At 42.0% G+C, this 23,836-nt stretch overlaps 1 protein-coding gene across 1 annotated transcript in view; it reads left to right on the forward strand.

Moving 5' to 3' along the window:
* pparab (peroxisome proliferator-activated receptor alpha b) overlaps positions 1–22,265 on the forward strand; it is a 50,801-nt gene extending 28,536 nt beyond the window's left edge. The window contains exons 4-7 of the mRNA XM_049574358.1: positions 2,906–3,044; positions 11,570–11,769; positions 16,128–16,581; positions 17,413–22,265. Of these exons, the coding sequence (XP_049430315.1) occupies positions 2,906–3,044; positions 11,570–11,769; positions 16,128–16,581; positions 17,413–17,657 (1,038 nt within the window). The 3' untranslated portion in view covers positions 17,658–22,265. The remainder of the gene's footprint in view (positions 1–2,905; positions 3,045–11,569; positions 11,770–16,127; positions 16,582–17,412) is intronic.
* Positions 22,266–23,836: the final 1,571 nt, after the last annotated feature.

The following is a 23,836-nucleotide window of genomic DNA, read 5'->3' on the forward strand; positions in this document are numbered from 1 at the left end:
ATGTCAACATGCTGTTACATAAACATTCACATTCAGGCAGGCGCTCACTGAAGTGTATCTGTGTGTGCAGTAGGAAAGTGATTATGTCTCAGTGATAATGCAGCCATGGACATATTGTATGTATGTGATTGTGCGTCCAATGCATCAATAAAAAAATAAATATCTACACTGGACAAAGGCCTTGGTGGGTCCACAGGTCAATGTCAAAGCTATCCGACCTGTGCACGCAGAGCTGTAAAACAACAGGTTATCACAGAAGTCAAGGCAAATTTGTTTAGCTTCTTCGACCTTTGGGAGGTAGTCAATAAAAGTGCATGTATCAGAAGTGACCTGTGAAGTGCCAGAGGGTAATGGTGAAGCCCCTTCTTGCAACATTAGCTGGATACGTGTCAAAATGGGCCAGCAAGGCTTGTCACATTTCAACGGCTACTCCAGAATTGCAGCGGCCATCTTTTATGTCAAGGTTGACAGAATCGAGGTGATGGGAAAGGAGGAGAGAGACAGGAGAAAAGCTACGCAGGCCTCCCACTTTAAAGTGAACCAGGATAGTTAGTCACAGGTAGTGGTATGCGCTTTAACATTCAAGCCTCTACAGCGCTCCAGAGCAGTGCTCTTTGGCCAGAATTCTGTGGATGCACCTGTTGTGTCCTCTTCAGCTCTCAGTATCCAGTAAAGCTGCTGTGTGCTTGTAAGTATTTTAATGTAGTGTTAAAGGTTTTTTCTGTGACTCTTGAAGACTGAAAATATCACATGACTGTGTGATCACCTGTATCGACCAGGTGTTTGGTTCAAACGGATCCTTTAAAGCCGCTACAAGGAACTTTTAACTGGATATGCAAAAGTCTCTCGTTTCTGCTGATGTCTGTGCGTGACCTACAACAGCAAATGAGACCATCGGTGTGAAGATAAGCTATTTCTATATAGTGTATATCCATACCTTTAGGAAACTGTCTCCGGGTCCGCACCAGGTCTCTTCCAGGATGAAGCGATTTACGGCACTCAGACGGCACACGTCATCTTACCTAGCTGCTTACATTTAGTGACACTTATAAATAGTCGCTATTCCTCCTCCTCGACCCGACGTCCGCGGGGAGTTAAAATAGCAGCAATCATTGGGTAAAAGTTCTGTGAAAGCACTGGACTCACCGACAGTCAGCCACGTCTCAGTCACACAGAGAAAATCCAATCCTCGGGAAGTCAGGAAATCCTTCAGGATAAATGTTTTGTTCGCTAGCGATCTAGCGATAGGAGCGGGGGTAAAGTTTTCCCATCTTGTTGTTTCATTCATCCCCAAAACAAACACATGCATGAGCCAGGTAAGCGACAATACACGCTAGAGCTCATGGGAAATGTAGGCTTCGTTCTGGCAAAACACTACCGCTTTTGACCACAGAGTCGCCAAAATCAACTCAAAATGAAAGTTCCTTGTAGGGGCTTTAAAGAACCTTGAAAACATGGTTATTTCTGTGCAACATTAAATATTCATTCCTTCATTCATTTTCCATAACCGCTCATTCTGTTAGGGGTCGCAGGAGGGCTGGAGCCTATATCAGCTGACATGGGCGAGAGGAGGGGTACACCCTGGACAGGTCACCAGACTATCACAGGGCTGACACATAGAGACAGACAACCACACTCACACATTCACACCTACGGACAATTTAAAGACACCAATTAACCTGCATGTCTTTGGACTGTCGGAGGAAGCTGGAGTAAAAAACCCACGCTGACACAGGGAGAACATGCAAAGTCTGCACAGGAGGACTCCCCCATCCTGGGGTTCGAACCTCCCAGGAATCCTCTTGCTGTGAGGCGACAATGCTAACCACTACACCATTGTGTCACCTATTCATTACTAAATAAGAAACAATCAAACACCTCTTTTCCACCAAAATTAGTGCAGATATACAGGATTTTTAAACACAGGAAAACCCATTAAATATAGGCGATAGATTCCTTTTCCATTGCCAGTAGATTAGAGCTGGAGAAAAACATAATTGTTATTATTATTAAATGCTCAAAAACCCTGCTTACATGCCTTATTAGGACTCTCATGGCATTTCAAATGGTGCATGACAGAACCTGGCTCACTACAATCCATTGACAAGAGCACAAAGAAAAAATATGTCAGCCATTTTAAAAGACACACATATGCACCTCATGCATTGTATCCCCCTGTTACTTAGTCGTGGAACAGCTCTGTGTCGCACAGAGATACTGTACACCTGTTCTTTATGACCGTGGACGCAGGCAGCGTCTCATGAAGCCCATGTGGCCTGAAGTTCCTGTCACTGTTGTTTTACGAGCGTATATATGTGTTCGCACGTGAGGTTTAAGGTTAGCAGGTACGAGTCGGTCAGAGTTACTTAACATGCGCTCACGTGGTTGAAGCGTGTCAGTGTGATCTTGTATTGAATGACTGTGGGTGTGTGGGTACTTTGGCACACTGGGTGACAGTTTTGAATAAAATTGCAATTTCCTATTAAGTATGGCTAAATATGTTATTAAGCAATTCCCCAGGCCATTCTCCACTCTGCAGCCAACCGCAGACACGCCACTTGCTTCATCTGTTCCTCACCAAAGTTAGATGTTTCTTTTTGTCAAGGTTGTGTAAGCGAGAAGAAACTGATGGTGAAACTGTGGGTCTGGTATTGTCACGCGGCGCTCATATGGGAATAAATAACTGCCTTTCTAAAAATAATCTTTGTGTTTCATAACAGCAGAGTTTATTAAAAGGTAATCTACTTGCCTCTGCTACATTTCAGGTTTTATTTGCTGTTGCATTTTTCCCAGGAATGCTTCACTCTTTGTCTGACTGAACTGGTTGGCAGTGTTCATGTCTCAATTATGAAAATAACTGTCTAAGTATTAAGTGTAATTAAATGTTTTCCCTCTTCTCCTTCAGGGTTTTTTTCGGCGGACCATCCGTCTGAAGCTGGAGTATGACAAGTGCGAGCGCCGCTGCAAGATCCAAAAAAAGAACCGCAACAAGTGCCAATACTGCCGCTTCCAGAAGTGCCTGTCGGTGGGCATGTCCCACAACGGTAAGTCCTGCAGGGCAGGTCTGGGCAGTGCTTCAAGCCCAGCACACATACACATACACATGTATGGTTTTTGTTACTTGTAAACACACAGTAGATGCCAAGAAAGATTGAACAGGCACGTACACACATAATTAGAAGGAATAAAAAATCTAACACCACAGCTGAGTGTTAAGTTGCATGTTAAGGCAAGTCTCCAACTGAAGACTCATCTTACCAGTCTTTAACTTGTACCCGTTAAAACATCTGGACTATCTCTGTTTCCCCGCATTCAGAAACATACCACCCAGTTCTACAACTCATTCATGTGCAGTTTCATGGTCTGCTGCACCCTTTGCCGTGCTGGAGTCGTGTCATTTTTGTCATAGCTGAACCCTCTGAACCCTCTTAGCTGCAGATATGCGAACGAGTAGGGAGGTCACATGACCAAGTCAGTCTATGCACCTGATTATGTGACACACAAAAACCCTCGTGGCACACTAGCAGTCGACTTTGCTGCACAGACAGAAAATCAACAAAGCACATTTTTAAAAATCCAAAATGTCTAATTTATCTCATGATAGAAAACTTTGTCATCCAATAACTTAAAGCGTGTTGTATTTGTATTTATTTTGTCACTGGAAAAGAGCCTGCACTGTATTTTACAGCAGTAATACTTTTCCTCTTTGTTATTTATGGTGTATATTTGTGTTTCTACGTGAAATCTGAGATTTAAAAAACACATTTCTTATATTTTAAGTCAGTCAGTTTTATTTTGAGAGAAAAATAATACGTACAAAATGTATTCATGTATTCATGTTCATAACCGCTTCATCCTCTTGAGGGTCATGGGGGGCTGGAGCCTATCCCAGCTGACATTGGGCAAGAAGCAGGGTACACCCTGGACAGGTCACCAGACTATCACAGGGCTGACACATAGAGACAGACAACCATTCACATTCACATTCACACCTACGGACAATTTAGAGTCACTAATTAACCTGCATGTCTTTGGACTGTGGGAGGAAGCTGTAGAATGAAGTAGAGAATTAATTTGTTTTCTGTCAACAGTGGCGATCCTAGACTTTGGGGGGCTCTGGGCAAGGAGGCCATTGAGCCCCCCCAAGCCCCCATAAAAATGCATTCAGTAAATTCAGTGAATTGGTAAATTTTGCTTGCTCAAATTCCAGTTATTCTTTTAGAGAATAATAAATACCACCATGTGCATACACACATCTCTACATTTGAACATCCAGCTGTAATACTGGAGCAAGAAAGGTCTCTACTTAGGAGGTTTTTGGGGCAGTGGCAGTGCACTGTATAGTTCCTTTATGGGAGGTTTATAGTCAGGGGGCTCTTATCCCCAGTTTTTTTGAAGGGGCTCCAAACATGTTCCTGGTTTGCCTCTCCTGATGGTGGGCTCTTGCTGATCAAATGCTTTAAAATTAAAGAAATACTCTCATAATTACTTTTGTTTTGAGAAACTGTGTTTTTAGTATTTTTCATTTCATTTTCATTCATTTATTTATACAGGAAAGGAATTAAAAGTATCATCGTGTTAAAGTTAAAACTGGCCCCACTCAGTTGAAAAAATGATTTTCAGCAGGTTCATGTTATGCAACAAAAACACATTACAATACAGAATGAAAACGTGGGCAGCTACACAGACAATGCAGAGTAGAGGACTGAAGTGGAGTGAGTAAAATGGGACATGGGATTTAAATCAGTGGTTGCAGGTATGTCCTTCCATCAAATAGTTTATATGTGTGTTTGAAATGTGTAATAGAGGTGATTGCGCTAATATTGTCAGGGTTCCCATGGTCATGGTCACAATCTCATTTTCTAGGCCTGGAAAAGTCATGGAAAGTTTTGGAAAAGTCATGGAATTCTGTTGTTTGTAATGAAATTGATTGTTACAGTAATCTTCCGGGGGTAACCGTCCACGTAATATAACTGCACATTTATTTTCTGTAAGTTAGCCGTTAACATAATGCAGCTCTTAAGGCTGCACGATATATGGTTTCAGCATCGACACTGCGATCAGCTATAGTTGCATCAAAGGATGTGCAGTGTCAAGTCAGGCAACTGAACTCAAACATCTAATTTGATGCTTGATACGAATGGAAAACTTGCACGTTTCATTTTCCATGACTTATACCAGCTAAGCCTTCTACTTTTAGATGTTACATGTATGTATGACGTAGTGTGACGGTGTTTGTTATGGGAAGTGAGACTCTCTTGCATGTGAGCGTGTGTAGAAGAGTACTGTAACCAGACCGGCAAGTGCAGCAGACAATGAGGTGCATGCTTTTCCAGAATGAAAATTTTACTATGGGTCCTTGAAAAGGCATGGAAAAGTTTTAAAGTTTTGTCCATGAAAATGTGTGGGAACCCCGTATTGTGACACTTTTATAACTGCGACTATATTCCAGAAACCTTGCAGTATTTTCAAAATCTATTGAGTTTATTTTTAAAATCTCAGTCTGGGTTTTGACTTTACCAGAGAAAACACCTGCACATGCAACATCTGTACACAACAACGCCTGCCTTAGAAGCCTCACATCCGATTTTCACCTTTGCACTGCTTATCTGTGTTTGGAGTACAGGATTATTGAGGTCAGTGTTAGTGATTCTGGTGAAAGTTGTTCACTAACATACAGCACAGCTCGCTGACCTTTGCTCAAGGTCAAAGTCCTGATCAGGAAACAAGCACTAAAATAGATTTTGGAAATGACGTGAGAGGTGTATTTTTAGTAGAAGGATAAAAAATGTCAGTGCGATCTGTGTGGTTACTTATAGACACTGCAAACTGTGCAGATATTCCATACTGCTGGCGATGAACTTGAGGATGCAGAGGCTGAACTGTGCGTCTTTATTCTGTCCCGTGGGGTTAGTGACTTAAGAGCCGTCCTTAAGGCATAGCCCAGATTTTGATGACATGGTAGTGCCTTACAGCAGTAGTATTTCTGTCAGGTTCACTTCCTCTTATGGTGTATGTGTATAGAGTTTCATGAGCTTAAATGTAACCGTAGAAGGGGAGGAAGGTGATTTGAGACCAGCGCAACCTGATCTTTTAGGGTCTGGTGGTCTGAAGACGACTGCACTGCTAATTTTGGAGCTTTGTTGCTCTGTTAGTATCGATTGACAATTGATTTTACCGTTGGATCTGAAGATACTTGATATTCTTACTAAAGTGGTTCAGCACTTTAAACTTTTTTCACCAAAAAAAAATCTCTTTATTGCATTTTCTGCATCTTTTTTTTTTAAAAAGCATACAAAAGCAAAAATGCTCAGAGCCTATGAGTTTTCCCCGATAACAACCAATCCAACTGGTAGTTTTAACTTTGAATAAACATTCAGATATCTTTAGAAAAGGTAAGACATAGAAAGTTTTGTTCACTCATCAAAATTGACCTATGGCTAAGCCAGACAAACTATCAACATTCAGTGACCGGTGCTATGGCAGGTGTCACAGTACATGGCATTTCGCAGGAGGCAATTGATGATTTTTGGGGACGTAACGATCAGATGTCATTGAGAAGTAACCAAAAGGGCCTAAACTATGCATTGGAGTGATATATTCATCATTTTATTGTTGAGAAGGTCGATGAAAAGCTTAAATTACAAGCCAAAATTTACAGGTCACAGTGTACGCTTGTGAACCGCATCTTGTTGCCGTCACCATCAAAGACAACAAGTTAAAGTGCCACTGAAGTTAAGGTTTTTGGCTCAGAATATGAGAAAAGGATAACGGCCTTTTTACCATCTTTACCAAGAGTGTCTCTCCGTTAGTTTGGTGCTACAGTATTTACACTGAATCATTCAGCATAACGTTTGCCAACCTTTGTTATCTCTGCCATTACAGATAAGTTAATGAAGCTAAGCTCCAGAAGTTAACGTTAGCTTAACTAGAGCCCTTTGGACAACAGCTAACAATGATGTTCGATCACCAAAGTACAAAACTAGAACAAAATAGGCTAATGAACTCCCAGCAAACAAGGTGACATGATGAACAACGCAGCTAGGAGCTAACGTTAGGCTAACTTTAGCTAACGTTAGCTAGAGATGTTAAAGATAACTTTATATTTCTTTCCAGCAAAGTGACAATATGTTGCCTCAAACACAATGTTGACTTACCTTAGAACAGATGTAGACATCATTGTTAATCTTATTCACGTTAAGTTGATGTTGTGGTCTAACGTTACCACACAACTTTATCCAAAGGAGACACTTTTCTCGGTTGAGATGTGGTTTAAAGTGTATTTAAACACTTTAAACCACATCTCAACCACATGTTGCTGGGCGACAGGATAACCTTGTCGCCCAGCCTCTCAGGATACCTTGTGTCAGAGCTGCATGGGGTACATGCAACTCTGACACCGTTTGACCATTTTTAAACTTCAAATCTCCGAAAAATCTCATAAAACCGAACAAAACTGACTTTCTGTAATGCATTTCAATGGACGTCCAGGCAGAGAATGTCTGAGTGTATGGGAATGGCTATACGCACTGTGATTGGTTTATTGCGTTTGAGGGCGGGACTTAGCCATGGGTCAATTATGTGGTTTATAATGAAGCACGGTGAGTTATTGGCATTCATTTTTGTAACATTAATTATAACAGGTTGCTCTGTTTTATTCATGAACATAGAATCCGATATATCTGTCCAACATGTGTTGATAACACAGCACATGGGATAAGTTAACCTTCAGGGTTTCCTGGCTAGAAAGGAATCTTTTCATTTTAACCAAAACCATCATGTTTTTCATAAAACTTCAAGTCCATCTGGTGTAAAACCCTGAAGGCAAACTTCTCCCAACAGCCATGAAACAACAACTTCATTTAACAAAAGTATCAAATTCAGCTCATTAGCTTTAGCATGTTAACCCTGCATAAATTGGCCTAGCCGCTAGCAGACTTTTTCCTCTACTTGTAGCTTAACAGATTACATGTAATGTTATTATTTTTCTTACTTACCGTGGGTTTAAGTCGCTGTATCTCCCGACAAAACAACACGGTTGAATTTCAGTCTGCACGCAAGTTTTTTTAGCCGAACATTGTTAAAACAGAGCAGCTAATGTTGCTGTAGTGAGAAGTACATACTGCATATTTCCACTCCACTGCTGATTTATTCCCAAGTAAATGACGTTATCCTCATCGTCTGTCTCTCGGCTGCTTACCATCTGCCTGCCGCTGTTTGACGGTGACACAGACTTTCAAAATAAAAGCGTATCCTAAAGATGGCCATATGGATCGATGTTTTCACTTTGCATCGAAAACACTGGGCTGTTGATCATTTAATCGATAAATCGATCCAGATCAATGGAGCGTTACACTGCTGTTACGTATGTGTGATTGTTTTTTGAAATTAAAAAACATAACACAGTCAGAGAATCATATAAAAAGTTTAACAGGAAATAATCGGCTCAAAATTCATCCAAATCACTCGTTTTTCGCAAACTTCGTGCAGGGTTTTTGTTCACAATTTGGGTTAATTATACTGTTTCTCAGCTGCTATGTACTGTTATTGTTATGCTTTGAATATATAATAAAAAAGCCATGAAATATGTCACTAAATCAGGGGTCATGAGTTTACTCTATTACAGAAAAGGGGTCCCTTCATGAAAAGGTCAGGAACTACTGGCTTCTTTCCTGGAGTTTGCCGTATCAGCAACATCCCAGCAAAGTGCTTTTAATAGCACACACCACACGAGTAATTGCATGTTTCATGAATCCAGCAACTCAATAATACCTCAGAGCTCATGTACTAACAGGATGAACTGTAATAAAGACATCCATGAACGTTCTGGCAGTTTGTGAGACAATAAAAGTTCCAGAACAATGATTAGTTTCAGCGTGGTGACGGAGGTGTTTAATGGCTGGAGTCTTCCATAAATGAGCCGTTGGAACAGATGATTTAATGGTATGACAGCCTGTCCACCTCCCACCTTTAGCCCCCTCCCTGTTCCAGTCACAGACTCATCGCCTCACGCTGGATCTTAGGAAATGGACTTATGCCGAGCTTAACATCACTCACTTCCTCTCATCTTAATTAGACTTGGCTCCTGCCCATGCGCCCGCTGTGGAGCTTTACCAGCTTCAGATGATCCATCCACTTTGCGAGCAGTAATCTAATGGGCCCTCATGCTGTCTGCGAGCTCGGTATCTCATCCCGGCTCAGTCCTGCTCAAGTTGGCCTGGATTTATTTCAGCATTGGGCGGCTCGTTGGAAAACAGGGAAATCAGATCTCCTTTTTATGCTTTTATGGTCTCGTAAATACAGCCGGCAGGTTCAGTTGGGTGGTGGATTCTCAGAGAGCAGTGTGTGTGTGTGTGTGTGCATCAGCTTGTGCCCATTTAAATGGCGAGGAGGGGTTAAAAACAGTTCACCTCTAATCTCATTAGTCAAATGGGATCAGGCCGTCTGAGAGATGTTGGCTTCCCCTCGTAGAAAAACAACTCCGGTATAGTGTTGAAGCACAGTTCACACACAGCTTGTAATAAGTAGTAACCTGTTATGCTCATTCATGATAATAACATTTTTCTATTAAGTCCTGTTTCCATTCTTATTGTCTTTTATTGGCATGAAACCTGCATTAAAAAATTCTCCCCCACAGCATAAAGACAAAGTGTATCTACCTTTGAAGTAGAGAACTTTTATGGGGCCAAAAATTCAGTACATGTTTGTGGGTGTTAATCCAATTTTCATGGTCTTCATTTTTGGTACGTGTGTGCATTGCAAAAGAATTCTGCATATAATGATTTCTCTTGTCTCGTCCAGTTTAAATGAGGTGACTGAGTGGACCGCATATTTTGGATTTCATGTCACTTATTAGTATCCACAGTTGCTTCAGCTAAGGAACAGATCGTCTTTCAGAGACCAGAAATACTACACCACTATTTGATTTAATTAAAGGGAATATTTGGACCCAGATTTAGTCAGAATTTGTATCTCATAAACAGTGACGGAGCCAGATAGTTTTCATAGAGCTGGACAGGCTGAGGCCAGTAGAGATAAATATCTTGTTTGGTCTTTCTGTGTGGTGAGGCACTTATGTGTATCGAAAGAAAACCGCTAAGGGACGTTTTTTGTTTGTTTGTTGGTTTTTCCTTCTTCCAAGTAAGGTTTAAAGGCATTTATTATTCATTAAAAACAATAATTCCTTTTATTTCATCAACACTGCTGAGCAGAATTCAGGCATAATCTCTGCTGTCCATATTCGTCTAACTGTTCATCATGAAGCAAAGACGCTCATTGCCTTAAAAACACAAACACCCAACACTCTCTGGTCTCAGTGCCTGCAGCCTCATGAAATTCCTGCCCTTTTCCAGAAAAAAAAACAACTTCCACATATTTGTCTGCAGTGCACAAGTTGTGTCAGGGCAGGACTGACAGCAAAATAAGCAACCCGCTGACTTTAGCCCGAGGTGGCCACGGTCACCTCAGGCCACCTCCCGGCTCCGCCAAGTGTTGTTTTTATTGCACTCCTGGAAGTAATTTTGTATGCATTCACTGCCAGGATGAGACTGCCTGCATGTGTGAAACTGAAGCAGTCAGGTGATGTTTCTGTCTTTGAAAAGCACCTTCTATGGCAAACTGGTCTGTATTTTCCTGACCTTTTGCTCTTTCTTTGGAAGATAGTTTATACAGGAGTTAGTGTGTGTGCGTCTCTGGTGCTGGCTGTGTTTGTAGGTCTAGTTGCTGCTGCGGTCTTTGTTTTAGAGACAAAATAAATTAGTAATCTTTAGAAAAAAAGGATGTAACTTCTCTGACTTTGAAATGAAAGCCTGGGGGTGCACTTTGGTCCAACTGTAATGGTCATTTATTTTTTATTGACGTTAACAAATGCCAGATTCAAGTAGCAACGGTGGTGGACATCAAGTCTCGGTCAGTGGTCTGTCTGTGGTCGAGGGTTTAAATTTAAACCAAGCCAGTTAGACTTTGCTGATTATGACAGGATGTTTGTGAAGAAAAAGTAAGATTGTCTTGTTTAGAAACAACAACAAAAACTGTCCTCAGATGCATAGATTTGGAGAAGTACGGCTTTGGCACCAGATGTCATGAAAACAGCAAGCACAGTTCTGCTTTCTATGTTTTCAGTGAAGCTATTTTTGAACATTTCATAGCTACTGCTCCACAAGCTTTGTTTGCACAAGTTTAATATTTTCTGGATACATTAAATGTTTTTCCCTGCTGATAGGTTGGCTTGGATTCATTTCACTCAGTGGGGTGTCTTTAAACAGATTTTGAAAATGATTCCTCCAGATGTCAGCGTTTTGAATAAGTCATTATTGTGGTTTTATGGAGCTGAAGCTATTTTACATTTTCCAAAACTGGGTTTGTTTTAAAGCACCCTGTGTCCTCTCTTTGTTCTCATACAGCACTTTTCTCTGTTTATAGTAATAATATTTAATCTCTCATTTACATTGCATTTATTGCATTTTCTGCTGTATCTGTTTCACTGTAAATTTAATTTGTGATCTGACAGATTTATACTGGCGTAAGGTCTGTAATCTTAGTGTGACTTTTCTGTCTGCTTTGCTTACAGCCATCCGTTTTGGTCGGATGCCCCAATCAGAGAAGCTAAAGCTGAAGGCGGAGATGGTAACGGGGGACAGGGATGTGGAAGACCCCCAGGTAGCCGACCAGAAGACGCTGGCACGGCAGATTTACGAGGCCTACCTCAAGAACTTCAACATGAACAAGGCCAAGGCTCGAACCATTCTCACCGGCAAGACCAGCACCCCTGTACGTTGATCAATAGTAGTGGGTTGGTGAGTGAATGGTGTTGCATGTGCGGACTTTGGTTCATGGCTCTTCTCATTACCACAGTTTCCTCACAGGTCATTAAGGTTATACTGTCTCGCAACTTTTAAAGTATTTGTTCCCCGTTGGAGTGATTTCATCTTCATTCTGAGCAAAATTTGCAATCAAACTAATGTCTCAATATGACCTGGCAGCCTGCCCCTCAGAGATTATGTGTAGCCAGCCAATGACAGAAATAACTTGCTCAATCGGTAGTGCAAGCCAACACACAAGCTGGACAAGGAAACATCTGTATCTGTATAAAGAGCCAGTGCATGGGCCCATCACGTCTCCCTCCATGCCTGCACTCTTTTCATCATCTCCAATCTCGCTGAAAACATTCCCTCGCAGCGTCGGTTCTTTCATTCTCTTTTCATCGGAGAAGAGGGGCCGACGAGGGGAGGGTCGGGGACTGCAGCCCAGAGTTGTTGTGAATCTCGTGCACGAATGTGTGTAGGTGTGAAATAGGTCAAGAGGGACAGGTCAGTCCAAGCGCACATCCGTGTTCAAACACAGACCTCCCCCACCGCTCCTGGAGATCAAAGCGTCTAGATGGATAAGTGACCATTGAGATTTCAGAGGCAGTCTCTGTGGTCATTTGAAAGCAGTCAGTTGGAAATGCACGTATTGTTTGATCCACCCTTTGATTTGAGTGTTCATTCATGCATTCATGGAGCTCCTCATGAAAGTCATATCGTACCGTTTGTTACAGCCCCGTGTACAAATGCTGACATGTTGTGTCATTTTGATTCTGAGACTGTGAACGTCAGAGTATAAAAGACCTTTCAAATGTTGCATCTCGCATCATTTTAAGTAAACAGATAACTGCTATCGAAGATACTGCTGCAAGACGGCAGTCGATACAGACAGCTTTAAACTTAATTATTGTGTTGAATGATTAATCACCCCTGCAGAAAAGCTGGATCCTCCATCAACACCTTACTTGCATCTGTAACTGAGCCAGAAAATTTCAGTCAGGTTTGACTCATCAGTCTCAACGTCTGGGAGGAATACTGAGCTATAATTGTGTCTCTGTTGGCTCAGATTCATGTGCCACCAATATTAGTTTTGCTGTCTGATTTGACTGGTTTCGCTGAGGCACAATTCAGTGATTCATCTAAACAGTATCGTCTTGACTGGATGACTTAAGCCCTGAGGAAACAAGCAGCTACACAAATGTCAAGCTGTTGTCGCTGCTGCTGCTCTTGGGTACACTGTAGACTGGATATGGATATACCTGAGAATTTATTGGGAAATACAAGAGTGAGATTGCCGTTTTAGAAATGATAATATCTATTGAGTTCTATGAGAAGGTTCAGTGTAGCAAACATAACCGAGGAAGGCTATGACATGTTTCGTTGGTCCACCACTTCAGCAACAAGTATAAGATGGATTGATGTGGTATTTTGATCAGAAATTCATCGTCCCCAGAGGATGAAGCCAGCATTGGTGATCTTCTGACTTTTCATCTAGTGCCATCATCAGGTCAAAATGATGATACGTCTTATACGTTTGGTTTATGACCAGAAACCTGCAGCAATAAATACATTTCCATCACCAACTGTTATTTGTGCCAATGCTAGCAGGCTAACATGCTTCACAAAGACAGTGAACATTGCTAATATTATACCTACTAAAGATCAGCATGTTGTTATGCTCAAGTTAGCATTTAGCTCAAAGCATCATTGTGCTTAAAGGCATAGTGCACCCAAAAATGAAAATTCAGCCATTCTTACAGAGATCCAAGTGGAGAGAGGGTAGCAGCACAACTGCACACCTAATGGCTGACGGCGACTCAGATTAAAACGTCCAAGAACACAGAATTGAAACCACAAAATATCTCCATACTGCTCATCTGTAGTGATCCAAGTGTCCTGAAGCCCTGACATAAAAAGCTTGCGCACGAGACCAGCAAAAGCACGTGAACACACATGAAGGTGGTGCTCATGTCTCATGGTCTCCAAGCACAAGCGCACACACGTGAGCGCAGTGTACAGAGAGGCAGTCAGAGCTACAGGCTACAATGAGGCTAAAAACAGAGTTCAAATGACGTTTTTCTAAATAACTTTTTATGTCGGGGCTTCAGGACACTTGGATCACTACGGACGAGCAGTATGGAGATATTTTGTGGTTTCAATTATGTGTTTTTGGACGTTTGAATCTGAGTCGCCGTCAGCCATTAGGTGTGCAGTTGTGTTGCTACCCCCTCTCCCCTCGGATCTCCGTAAGGGATGTGAGGACTCTAAAACTTCACTTCACCTCCCTCGGCATATGGGTGAGTAGATAATGGCTGAATTTTCATTTTGGGTGCACTATGCCTTTATGTACAGCCTCACAGAGCCACTAGCATTGCTGTAGACACTTGTCGTCCATCAGCTACCGGTCTGACAATGATAAGCCTCTGGGAGAGGCAAATTTTCTTCTCGTAGGATGGCGAAATCATGGTGTGCCCTTTTCCTTTGGCTAGTACTTGTTGCCTTTGTTGGTTGGATTGGTCAGGTTTAAGCAAGAAGAGTGAGATTTGTAAGGGTAAGAATATCGCAGAAAGCTAATCAGAGGCAGAGTAGGGCAGGTCATGCCTTCATCATCCTAGGAAAAATTAATTCGCCTGGGGGCAACGGCCAATACCTCAGGAGATCTGGTGTAGCCATTGGGTGCATGCGGGCCAAGATTTTCTCTTCTGTGCGCCAGTCATTTCAGCTAATCTCTGGAAACAGATATCTGCATATGAGAGAAGATATTGAAACCAAAAAAAAGCTGATATGAAGCTAAATATAAAGCGAATGGGTTCTAAGATTGCACTTCAGCCAATGCACTCCGCTTCTCCACATGAACTGTTTACCGGCCGCTAAAATGTTATTGGTCAACACTACTCAGACTACAGACGGAAACCAGAGCAGCGATACCAAAATCTTCTCCCACTGCCTACAGATATCTGCCTACACATGCAGATATCAGTTGATAGAGGTTATTTTTTTAGCTTCCTGTGTGTCATGAAAGCTCGTCAAAGCGCTATAGTCTTGTTGAGACATTGCAGTGTTTTCACATTAAACAGCTTCTGGAGCATGATAAGACTAAACTGCTGCACACTGCAGTCAGCCAGGCAATTTGTAGTACTATCAGTGTAGCACCCTTGGCTCTGCTTGCAGTATAAACTGATGAATATGTATGAAAAAAGGTCTACAAACCCCTTTGAGCATCCATAAGGTTGTAGCTGCAGGGTCAAGGAGTGTAATTATGTCGTCATGGAAATCTTAAGAGTCAACAAGAGCTGTGGGCTTTGAACTTTCCTCATTTCACTGAAGTACCAGCGCCTGAGGTTATGTTGACAACAAGATGACAATTTTACTACTTTGCTGCTGCAGAATCACACAGCATCAAATCAAACAGTGAACACAAACAGAGGCAAGATATTTACTGTGTACAACGTCCGTGCACACAAAGTTTTGGGGCATTCTGAAATGCATGAATTAGCATTATAAAAATGTACAAACACCTCGTTCAGAAGTACATTGTGTTTGTTATAACAACTTGTCTTATTGTAAATGATCTGTTGTGTCTGAAGTGTTGTGTTAAGTCAAACCACTCGGAGTCACGTCCCTTCATGCCTTTCCTTGCTACTCTCACCCACATTTAGCACAGCACTCGTGAGCTAGAGCTCATCGGGTCTGATGTGTGGCAGCAGGTGTAGCTGCTCATCAGACGCTGTGGGAACAGTGACACAGCTAAAAACACCTACGAGGGCATCGAGGGCATCACTGCTAGCTAGGGCTTAAACAGCTACTTACATTTACATGCCGGTACCCTAAATGACATAATTAGGATTGTGTGTACATCTTTTTCATATGAGAATTTGTCAACTGGACTTTAGTTTAAACAGAAATGGTGGTTTACCCTCTTTGCCCTTACATTGCTTACCTTTCAACATTCGCTGTGTTTATGTTTCCAGGGGAATTATTTGCATCTCAAACCTCTTTTGAGCGCCAAGAGTGACATCCATAATTATGTAGGTGTAGGGTCAAGGAGAGTATGTCATCGTGGAAACATTCAAGAGTCAATAAGGGCTCTGGGCTTTGCCTCTCTTTTGAGTAAGAATTATGGGTAAACACCACATTCACTACACTTGTTTTACACAGAGTTTTGCTGACTCAGCTTTTCCATATTTATGGAGTCAGGTTTATTTATGTAGGCCAAAATCACAGTACACACAGCACCGACTGTGTTGCCTTTCAATTGGAAACCAATTTTCAAACATCCTCTACACGTATAGCTAAGAGTTTGTTGTTCTCGACTGTCCACAGCCTTTCGTCATCCACGACATGGAGACCCTCCAGCTGGCAGAGCAGACGCTGGTGGCGAAGATGGTGGGCTCAGTGGGATCACTGAAGGACAGGGAGGCAGAAGTTCGGATTTTCCACTGCTGCCAGTGCACGTCGGTGGAAACCGTCACCGAGCTCACAGAGTTCGCAAAGTCCGTCCCCGGGTTCTCGAGCCTGGACCTCAACGATCAGGTGACTCTTTTGAAATACGGCGTGTACGAGGCCCTCTTCGCCATGCTCGCCTCCAGTATGAACAAGGACGGGCTTCTTGTAGCATACGGCTCAGGCTTCATCACCCGGGAATTCCTCAAGAGCCTGCGGCGGCCGTTCAGTGACATGATGGAGCCAAAGTTCCAGTTTGCGATGAAGTTTAACACGCTGGAGCTGGACGACAGTGACCTGGCTCTGTTTGTGGCTGCTATCATCTGCTGCGGAGGTGAGGATGCAGGAAAAATGTTTATCAAGAATATTTTTATTCAACTTTAGCAGGTTTACATAATGCATAGTCACTGCAGGTATCAAACCAGGAACAAAGCATGAAATCCAAGCCCAATCCTCCCCATTCTACTAACCCCAAATAGCAGCCGGAATATCATCTATGGGATGGTTCTTCATCTTCTGAATACTACAAAAAAAAAAGACAGATGAGCTCAAAGTCAGGCCCAATATTAGGAGAGAACTCTGGAAGTATTTCAGAAAAGGGGCCCTAAACCTTTTCCAAATTTTGTCTGTATTACAAATTGAGTAGCGTATCTTTTCAAGATTAAGGCATGAAATAATGTCCCCCAGCCACTGGGCATGGGTGGGCTGGGCAGCATCCCTCCCTCTGATTAGAACTGCCCGTCTGGCCAGCAGAGAGGCAAAGGACAGTGTACGGCGTTGAATTGGAGTAAGGTTTACATCATCTTCTCCGGTGGTACCAAAGAGGGTGACCAGGGGGTTAGGTTGCAGGTCTAAGTTGAGGGTTGAGGATAAGGTTTGGAAATCGTCCAACCAATATTTGTACAAGGCTTGGACAGATGAGCTCTGTGCACGACCTTAAAAAACACAACCTTTATAATTAATCTATTAATTTCTGTGTGGGATTTAGTATGTTATGTCTCCTTTTGCTCTTTGGGAACTTTTAATTGGACTCAAAGCAAATCTGTATCACAGAATATGTGAAGGCATTCTAGTACTACCTTGCTGTTGAACATTATTATTACTCCAACAGTAGATTATAGTCAAGAAGCCTCACTCAAGTTTATTTCTCTTCCTCTGTGATTAGACCGCCCAGGCCTGGTGAACGTTGCACACATCGAGCGGATGCAGGAGAGCATTGTGCAGGTGCTACAGCTCCATCTGCTGGCCAACCACCCGGACGACTCTTTCCTCTTCCCCAAGCTGCTGCAGAAACTGGCTGACCTCCGGCAGCTGGTCACTGAGCACGCACAGCTGGTGCAGGAGATCAAAAAGACAGAGGACACCTCACTGCACCCTCTCCTGCAGGAGATCTACAGAGACATGTACTGAGGGGGGTTGTGGAGGAATAACCAGAAGAGGCACTCTACAAATCATCTCCTCATTTTCAGGGACAGAAGAAGAAGTAGAGTCCTCCATAAGCTAGGTCGAACCACTTAATAATGCAGCAAGAGTTAGCTTTGGCTTCTGGTTGGCACAGGAGGTCCCGTTAAGGCCCTGGCAAGAGGCTGATGATTCTCATGGTCTGACACAGTGCTCTTCACTCCATTGTATGGACCTTCATTGGCAGAACAGTCATGTGTGCAGACATGATGTGCAGCTGATAGAGCCCCTATCTAGATACCAGTGTATGCAATGTCTGACCAAACACTAATTTGAAGTATCTGAGGTGATCTCCATGCTTATCCCTGTCCGACCCTAAATGAACCCTAAAATGAGGAAAGAAATTGAACTTGATAGTCACCACTCCAGCATTATGCTTGAAAGTAGATTTTTAGAGTGATGTCAAAGAGCAAAGAGCCATATATACCTTCATAACGAAAAAACACCCAAATGATGTCAGTTGGCAGCAGCATTAAGACGGTAACGATATCATTTTCAAGCAGGGCAGCTTTTGACAAAATGGCTGTCAGTGATGGGTGGTGATGGTTATCAAGCACAGCACCTCCCAGTGTGATTCTTCACCTTTTTGTACGCAGAGACACAGCTGCGGTGCCACCAGGCTCCCGAACATAATCATTTATTTGTACTGTAAGTCTTCTAAGCCATACTGTGTTTGTAATGATACTGGAAATCAACGTCTTTCATATTCTTCTCTCTTCCTAGTGAGTCGTCATCAAGACTTGGGATGGATCATCATCACTTGTCACTCAACGTGTCCACAAACTGCACAGGCAATAGTATTTTTACGCTTCAGAATAAGAACGCAAAACTTAAGTTTGTAAGAAGTGTTGAGGTTTTTCAAGACTGAAGTGATCACAGGCACAGATTCACTCTATACAGGCACCGCAATGCACATCTGAAGCACGAACACGCCTGCGATATGTTAATATGATACTGTTTTATACTCTGTTAAATGCCTTGTTCACAGTGCAAAGACATTTGGCACTCCATCCTGTTTTCAGTCCCGGTGTTTAAGGGCTAACACCAAGATAAACCGCATTACAACCTTAATACAGGCAGACTTAACGTGGATTTGCCAGAAATGAATTAATCTGTTTCTTAATGTCTCACCCGGTGAAGCCCTGTTCCTATAAAAATACATGTCATTATATATATTTTTCTCCTCTCAGTTAGTCATGTTGTGTCTCTCCTCCTTCTCCTGTCAGTGTTTCTGCCTTCTATTGTATTTCACTGGCTGTTTGCTCCTCATAACACATGCAGTTGATTAAGATTCAGGGGTCTTACGTGCAGATTTTTTATACGATGGCAAATGATTTTCCTAGAGGGAAATCACAATGTGATTGCCTCCTCGTTAACAGTTATTTTTGTTGTCACAGAAAAGTGTTCTGTTTTGCTCTTGTAGTTTCTCTAAAATTTCCTGGCCATTTTTGGCAAAATCAAAAGACAAGGCAAAAACAAGCATGTGGCCATCTGCACTTACTTTAGTCTTAGTAAGATAAATCCCTTTCAGTCTTTTTAGACATTTAAAGAATAGCTTTTTCTAACAATTAGACAAGTGTCTGGTGACGGATGAAGACCAAATGCATTTCCACAAGATGGTTTTGTCCTCTATCATGACGATTACCGTAAAACTTCAATTAGTAGCCCGGGCTATTATTTGCTTAAATCACTGAAATCAACTTATATTTGAGACAGGCTTTTAATTCCCTTCACACAAAACTGTTAATCAGTAAAGATGGGATATACAATCAAATTGTTGATTTAAACCAGTATGAATATTACTTATTTAAGAATTAGGCTTCAGCACATCAGAGTGAGAGCTACAGCACTCGAGGATTTCGGCACCTGACATACCAACACAACACCACTTTATCTTGTTAAAACAATGCTCACAACTTGGATTCATTTTTATGAAAAACCCTTTTGATTCTTCTGATCTGAGGACCTTACGGACTAAAGGAATATGAATAACTTACAGGGTAATCGAGGAATAGACACATAATCTGAGGTAGCCAACAACCCATGAACTGCTTGGCAACCAGACCAGGCCTCTAATTGAGACAGGCCTTTCTTAGTAAAAGAGACTGGTGCTGTGTCTCAAATCGCGTTCTTCCGTTAGTATACTGTGTTCACTATGTTCTTATTGCCGTAGTGCGCGAATTTCGACAGGGTAGTATTGTCTCACACCAAACACGACCGTTGTGCACTCACCGGAAATGACGACCGCAAATTAGCTAGTTAGCAAACTAGCATTAGCATTCGCAGTAGCAAATCATTACAGACTGCTAAATGAACCCAATAAACATACTGCTGGCTCATACCCGACAACAGTATAGTGGTGTTTAGTGCAAAAAAACCACGTTTGTACAATGCAGCGCCGTTCACGGTCGCACAGTCCTCGGCCGCCATTTCCACTTTGAAAAGTGGTCCCTCCCCTTCCTCTACGTAGCCAAGATGGCGACCACTGAGGGCGAGAAGTGTCCATAGTTCCACACTCAACTTCTTGACCGTTTTTTTTTTTGAGCGCACCATCCGGGTGCTCATAGTGCACTGCATTTTTCCATACTTCTCAGTGTGAACGCACTTATGCACTCAAAATATTAATAAGTACAGAAGTACGTGATTTGAGACACAGCATGGGTGTTTAATTGGGACTAGGCTTTTAATTGAAGTTTTACGGTACGTTGCATGTGAAGAGGCCACTCCTGTGTTTTGTTATAACACTGCCTTTTGTAGTAAATGAACATGCGACAGTGAAGTCATGCATGGCTGATAGTTTGGATGATAGAAATGTAAATGCCCCACATTTACTTATCCAACCAAAATCTCCTAAAATCATCACAAATCGATGACAAGAAATGGACCTTGTGTTTATAATTACATCCCATTGTATAAACAGAGTATGTACATAGCTGAAACGATCACACCGACTGCTCGCCCTGACTTTTAACCCCACAAGGTATACAAGATACTAATGGCAATCAACTTTGGTATCCCTCCGTTTGTTAAATACTTTTACAGTAAATGTAGTTATGTACTGTATGTTCTTTTTACTTAAATGCCACACACTTGTGTTATAATTGAATTGGATCATATTTTCATACTAAAGTATATATATATGACTAAATCAGATAATTGTGTATTTGAAATGGCACGACTGATGAGTGCAGTGTAAATAGACTTAAGGGTAACAGGGCAACTGGTAATCTGAGTATCCATAGATCTGAATTCCCGTCGGGGACATTCCTTTTTTGTTTATTGCTATTTTTAGATCGAGAACCATCAATGCTGCAGCGTGCATTCAGCTCATTTCAACTGTGCTTCTTTGTTTTGTTAAATTAAACACTTATGATTTAAAGTGAAAGCATATGTGGGCCGTGCAGGGCTGCATTCGCCCACAGCTTTGGGTGGTTGATTTCAAACCTGACCTCCCGTGACCTTTTATCAGTTGCAAAAAATCAAGCTACAGCCCAGCACTGATCACACAATATCAGTCTCCTCTTTTTATACTCTGTTCTCAGGTTGCATATTTTTAACAAGTTGGGTAATATATGCACAGAATTTCATCATTATTATCAGAAATCATCCATAATTAGCTCCTGTTGTTGAACAAACACGCTTGTTTTTCTGTTGCTGTTGAAACGATAGAGAAACTGAGTGCTCTCATGATTTGCATCACATCACGTGCTATTACAGTCAAGAAGATGCAGTAATGAAAATGCAGTATGTACTGTTTTATAATCCTGTTTGTGTCGCGCTTTTTTGTCTCGACTTTTCTCTCCTCACTCGCTGCTATATTGTACTAACTCACCAAACATTATGCCATGAGTAGATTACTGACCTTCAAGCTGCCTCTACTTACTTAATATATCTTCTCACAGAATGTCAGTCCCACATGCAGAACTCATTCAGCGCAGCTCGGGTTTTTTCCCTTTCGTGAGATTCCTGGGACTTTGTAGTTCCCGGGTACGCGCCGGGATTAACCACAAACAATCTGTGCCTTAGCGTGTGCCCATGCCATAAAACACCAGAGATTCATAAAGAAGACTTGACTGGTGCACACACTTTAAAACTGTTTGTGTCGTCGGCTGGAATCAGCTGACACAACAGGGCCGCGCAGACAGGAAATGATGTCACAGCAGATTTAGGAAACCTATGTACAGCAAGACAGAGGCTCAAATGTGCTATTGAAGCCGGTACAGAATAGCAACAATGAAGGAATTGCTTAAAAAAGGACGGACGTTTGAAACTAAACACACAATGTTTGACACACTAGAGCCCCGGAGGAGATGTTGTGTAAATTTGTGATGTCTGCTTACCCTTAGGAATGTCTGTTTTGTGTTGAATTGACAAGGGACGTTTTAACTTGTATCAGGGAAACCTAGTCTTCCTTTGTTGAACTAGCTCAGGACCTAGAAAGATACTGTTCTTCCTTCTTTATCTCTGTCTCTCTTTTATTCTGTCTGGAAGACGTTTATTAGTGCTCTGCCTTACAGCGCGCACACACACACACACACACACACACACACACCAACAATCTTGATTAATAATGATATGACCTTTTTATTTTTTCAAAACTGACAGAAAAATGTTACCGGGGGGCAGCAGTCATAGGAATTAGGAATTTGATTTATTTTTGTTTTGTTTTTTTTCTTCCTGGATTTCATGGAGTTTTTGTGGTTATAGTGTCATGCAAAGAGACAACAGAGACTGTCTTTGGATGTGTTGTTAATGTGTACTGTGGCTTGGTAACAATGCTGTAAATGTTTGATGAATGTATATCTAGTCATTTAAACAATGGAACAAGTTGACTTTGAATGGATTTCAAAATAAAATGATTTTTAAATCCACCACATTTTGCATTTATATGTGTTTTACTTTAAAAGTTATCATAACTTCATTTTAATTATTGATGACATTCACCCTCTTTACCTTTTAAAAACCTTAACTGGGTTTCTATAGTAATGCTGTGTCTTTGCTGGATGAAATAAGCAGACACACACATATTAGAACGCCTGATCATCTTTAGGTTGTAACCTCAGTGTACGGCTTTAAAGGGACAGTGCACCCAAAAATGCAAATTCAGCCATTATCTACTCACCCATATGTCGAGGGAGGCTCTGGTGAAGTTTCAGAGTCCTCACATCACTTGCAGAGATCCCAGGGGAGAGTGGGTAGCAACACAACACCACTGACAGGCTGACAGCGCCCCAGATTCAAACGTCCAAAAACACATAATTGAAACCACAAAATATCTCCATACTGCTCGTCCGTAGTGATCCAAGTGTCCTGAAGCCCCGACATAAAAAGTTGTTTGGAAAAACGTCATTTGAACTCTGTTTTTAGCCTCACTGTAGCCTGTAGCTCTAACTGCCTCTCTGTACACTGCGTACAATTATGTGTTTTTGGACGTTTGAATCTGGGGCGCCGTCAGCCTCCATTAGGTGGAGTTGTGTTGCTACCCCCTCTCCCCTGGGATCTCCACAAGTGATGTGAGGACTCTAAAACTTCACCAGAGCCTCCCTCGACATAGGGGTGAGAAGATAATGGCTGAATTTTCATTTTTGGGTGCACTATCCCTTTAACTCTGGGCTGGTCAGCTGGGCCTGATGCTAGTTCGCCACCTATTGGTGTGCAGTCAAACCTGTAACTTCAGTATATTGCATTTGTACCACTGAATGAACTATTAAAGGGACAGTTGCCATTATATTGGAGAGGAGGCGGACATCTCTACGGCTGATACCTCCAACACTCAGCAACTCGCACAAAATCAATGTAGATTTATACATAGCTACAGGTAAGAGTAAAAATATGTATTTTGATTTGGAAGGAAGGAAGGAAATTTTTGAATGTGACTTTTTGAATGAGAATCATCTACTTCTCTCTTTAGAAAGAACTTTGGGGCATCGGTGGCTTAGTGGATAGAGCAGGCGCCCCATTATTTATTTGTACAGTGCACAGACAAAATGGTTGTGCAGGGTGCCCAGGGGGGTTCCGTGTGGCTAATACAGTAAGCCTGGAGCTTTTGGAGCTGGGGTCCCAGGGCAGGTGACCTCTTTGACCATCCCTCCTTTTTAATCTGTGCTTGGGAACCAGTGCACTAGGGG

Source organism: Epinephelus fuscoguttatus, linkage group LG4 (genome assembly GCF_011397635.1).
Source record: "Epinephelus fuscoguttatus linkage group LG4, E.fuscoguttatus.final_Chr_v1".
NCBI lineage: Eukaryota > Metazoa > Chordata > Actinopteri > Perciformes > Serranidae > Epinephelus > Epinephelus fuscoguttatus.